This window comes from Pistacia vera, unplaced genomic scaffold (assembly GCF_008641045.1).
Source record: "Pistacia vera cultivar Batoury unplaced genomic scaffold, PisVer_v2 Contig1501, whole genome shotgun sequence".
Lineage (NCBI taxonomy): Eukaryota > Viridiplantae > Streptophyta > Magnoliopsida > Sapindales > Anacardiaceae > Pistacia > Pistacia vera.
Window position 1 is genome coordinate 16,750 of NW_022195579.1, and position 3,390 is coordinate 20,139.

Below are 3,390 nucleotides of genomic sequence, written 5' to 3' on the forward strand. Positions count from 1 at the left end.
GTGAAGGTGTAATGTCGTGTCCTTTGTGAGAGGGCTGGCCTCTACTTATATACTGACTATCTGGTCTCCCAATCCTGATAGAAGTAGGAGTCCTAGCATGACTCTGATGCAAACCCTAGAAGAATTAGGGTCGTGGTAAACTGTCTTACCAGTGTCCGGATAGGAAAGTGATTCTGATCAGGAAAGCGACTCCGAGTAGGAAAGTGATCAGGAATAGGAAGGTGACCTTGAATGGGAGACTGATCTGAAGTAGGAAAGTATTCGGAGGGGATCGTGGGCTCTGGATTCGCCATGGACCTAGGAAAAGGACTAGGATTAGGAGGCTCGTGCCCACGTGGTTTGGGCCGGCTATATCTTGTACCGAATGTGCCTAATCCAGTTGGGTCATATCGGGATTGGGCCTACTTCTTCTTCAGGGTCAGGCCCGTTTGCCTATTTGGGCCAAGGACGATTTTTGGCCCTAACAGTGGTACTCATCTCAGTTTTCATCTTTATACTATTCGCGGTAAGGGGTGTTATAAATCTCATAATGGGAATTCTGATAATCACCACTTTGGGTACTCTTATTTATTACTTTAGGAGAAAGCTCAAAAACAAAGGTAAACTTTCTTCCGCATGATTGAAGCAGTGATAACAATCCTTGAACTTATATTTTCATTTTTCTTAATTTGCCCAACACAGGAAAGGATTTGATGCTATTTGATTTCAGTAATGAAGTAAATAAGCTTGGGAAAAATAGTAAAAAGGAAGTTGAACTACCATTATTCAGTTTCGCAAGTGTCTCTGCAGCAACAAATAATTTCTCAGACTCAAATTTCTCAGTCTACAAGGTCAGACTTTATTTAATTATGCAGAAATTCAGGCTTTAGCTAAGTATGATATTGCTGACAAAAATTTAACAAGAATTATCCGTTCAGGGAGTATTACTAAAAGGAGATGAGATAGCTGTGAAAAGGCTTTCAAGAGGATCTGGGCAAGGATTGGAAGAGTTAAAAAATGCAGCACTTGTCATAGCCAAGATTCAACACAAGAATCTTGTTAGACTTTTGGGCTGCTGCATCCTTAAAGATGAGAAGATTTTGATCTACGAATACATGCCTAATAAAAGCTTAGACATGTGCCTCGTTGGTTTGTATATTTTCTCCAAGTATCAATTGGTTTTTAATTTACATTTAGTTGTCTTTTTTTTTTTTTTAATTTTAAATTACCAATATCTTCTTTATTTGTTATAAATCAGATTCAACTAAGTGTAGGTTATTAGATTGGGGAATATGTGTTCGGATCATTCAAGGGATTGCTCAAGGACTTATTTATCTTCATCAATATTCAAGAGTTCGAATTATTCACAGAGATCTTAAGGAGGGTAATATTTTGTTAGATAAAAATATGAATCTTAAAATATCAGATTTTGGTATGGCAAGAATTTTTGGAGAAAACGAGTTACAAGTTAACACCCAGAGGATCGTTGAGACTTAGTAAGTAGATAAAGCATACTTAATAAGTTATGCATGAATAAACCTATATATAATCATGGATTTACTAATTATCCTAGATTGGTTGTCGAATTGCAGTGGATATGTATCCCCAGAATATGCCCGTGAAGGAGTAATCTCTGTCAAATCTGATGTCTTCAGCTTTGGGGTATTGCTTCTGGAGATTGTGAGCGGCAAGAAAAACAATGAGTTTCATCACACGCCCTTTCTCACTCTCCTTGGTTATGTGAGTAACAAATTTTTTTTTCAATTTCGTTAAATAATTTTAAGATTTGTTCTATATATTACCGGTCCTGGATCAACAAGGTACGCTACCAGAAATAAGGCCTGCCACGACACAGCAATGGCGTAGTAAAACAAAAGTTCTTCGTCCAATTCATGGTTTAATTAAGCTAGCATATGTTTTACAGTGAAATACTTCTAACTTGATGATTAATTTTGTGTGTGTGGATGTTAAGGTATGGGATTTGTGTGGACAACCGACAGGGTATTAGAGTTGGTTGATCCAGTTTTAGATGAAGTGCCCTCCAGGGAAACGTTGATAAGATTTGTTAATATAGCACTCCTTTGTGTGGAAGTAAATGCAGAAGACAGACCCACCATGAACGATGTGGTTTCAGTGCTTACTAATGAAAGTTTACCACTACGTACCCCAAATCAACCAGCTTTTTCCCATGTACGAAGTAGAGTACTGAATGATATTCCAAGATCATCCAACCCAGAAAAATGTTCTGCCAATGAAGTAACACTTCCAATTTTAGAAGCAAGGTGATTTCAATTAAAGAGAGATTTAATTTCCATGATTTATTTGTAAAGGTTGTACTTGACCATGAATGATGTCTTTTCGATGCGTCACGATGAAAATTTACCATTGCTTCCTTCAAATCTACCTGCTTTTTCACATGGAGTGAATGATATTCCAAGATCATCCAACCCAAAAAGTTCTACCAATTGGTCTTTGAAAGAGTGAATGATATTACAGTTGCCATTTTGGTAGAGCCATTTTCATTTTAGTAGTTTTATATTTTGAATCAATTTTTAACATTCAGTTTCAGTGTATTTTGAGAGACATAATCTTATTTTAATATGTCTTGTGATTTCAGATTAATTGTTTTATTTATGGTGACTCCGAGATCATCTGCTAATAAGCCAGAAAAATGTTGTATCATTTGAAGTAACAGCTTCAGTTTTGGTAGCCAGGTGGCTGTGAAGATTGATTCCCACTTTCACTAAATCTCTTTAGTTCAAATGGGTGTACGTAATTGGTCTTATTAAGAGGTAAAGATTCACTGTACATTTGGGATACTTTCTATTTTTGCAATTTTCAATTCTGTTTCAGGTCCAATTTTCATCACTAAATCTTAGGGTTCTTTTTAGTTTTGATTTCAAAAAGTTAAGAGGAAAATGATCATTTTGCCCCTTATAGTTTCTAAATTTTCAGGTACATTTGGATGTTGTTTTGGTCAGCTACGGTGACTTGAAGCATGTCATTGCGTTACTTTAACATTATTAACTTGTCAATCATCATTTTGCCCCTTATAGTTTCTTCTAAATTTTCAGTTACAACCGTTAAAATATTTAACCCCCTCAAGTTGGACCTCTTACATTTACTCTTCAAAATTGACCTTTTTAATTAAATATTTTTTACTCGTGCAATATACGAATAGGCTACTTAGTTGAATATGGTTTCTAGTTTGCGACAACTGTGCTTCTAGTCTTATATAAATATTATTTTATGTCGAAAAAATAGTATTGTCGTATAAGACATCATAAAATATATTTTTATGAGAAGATTTTAATACCGTTGTATAAGACATTTTTTCTTCTTGTGGAGGACAAATAAGACTCGTTACACACCAATTTTGATACTATGTAGATCAATGATATCACTAAATAA

General features: G+C 35.4%; 1 protein-coding gene across 1 annotated transcript; it reads left to right on the forward strand.

The window, feature by feature from the left end:
* The first annotated feature begins 529 nt into the window (after positions 1–529).
* Positions 530–3,112, forward strand: LOC116124225 (G-type lectin S-receptor-like serine/threonine-protein kinase CES101). Its single transcript, XM_031409925.1, has 7 exons — positions 530–599; positions 682–830; positions 918–1,128; positions 1,238–1,475; positions 1,572–1,719; positions 2,597–2,771; positions 2,935–3,112. The coding sequence occupies exons 1-6, from the start codon at positions 530–532 to the stop codon at positions 2,636–2,638; spliced, it is 858 nt and encodes a 285-aa protein (XP_031265785.1). The 3' UTR covers positions 2,639–2,771; positions 2,935–3,112.
* The last annotated feature ends 278 nt before the right edge of the window (positions 3,113–3,390 follow it).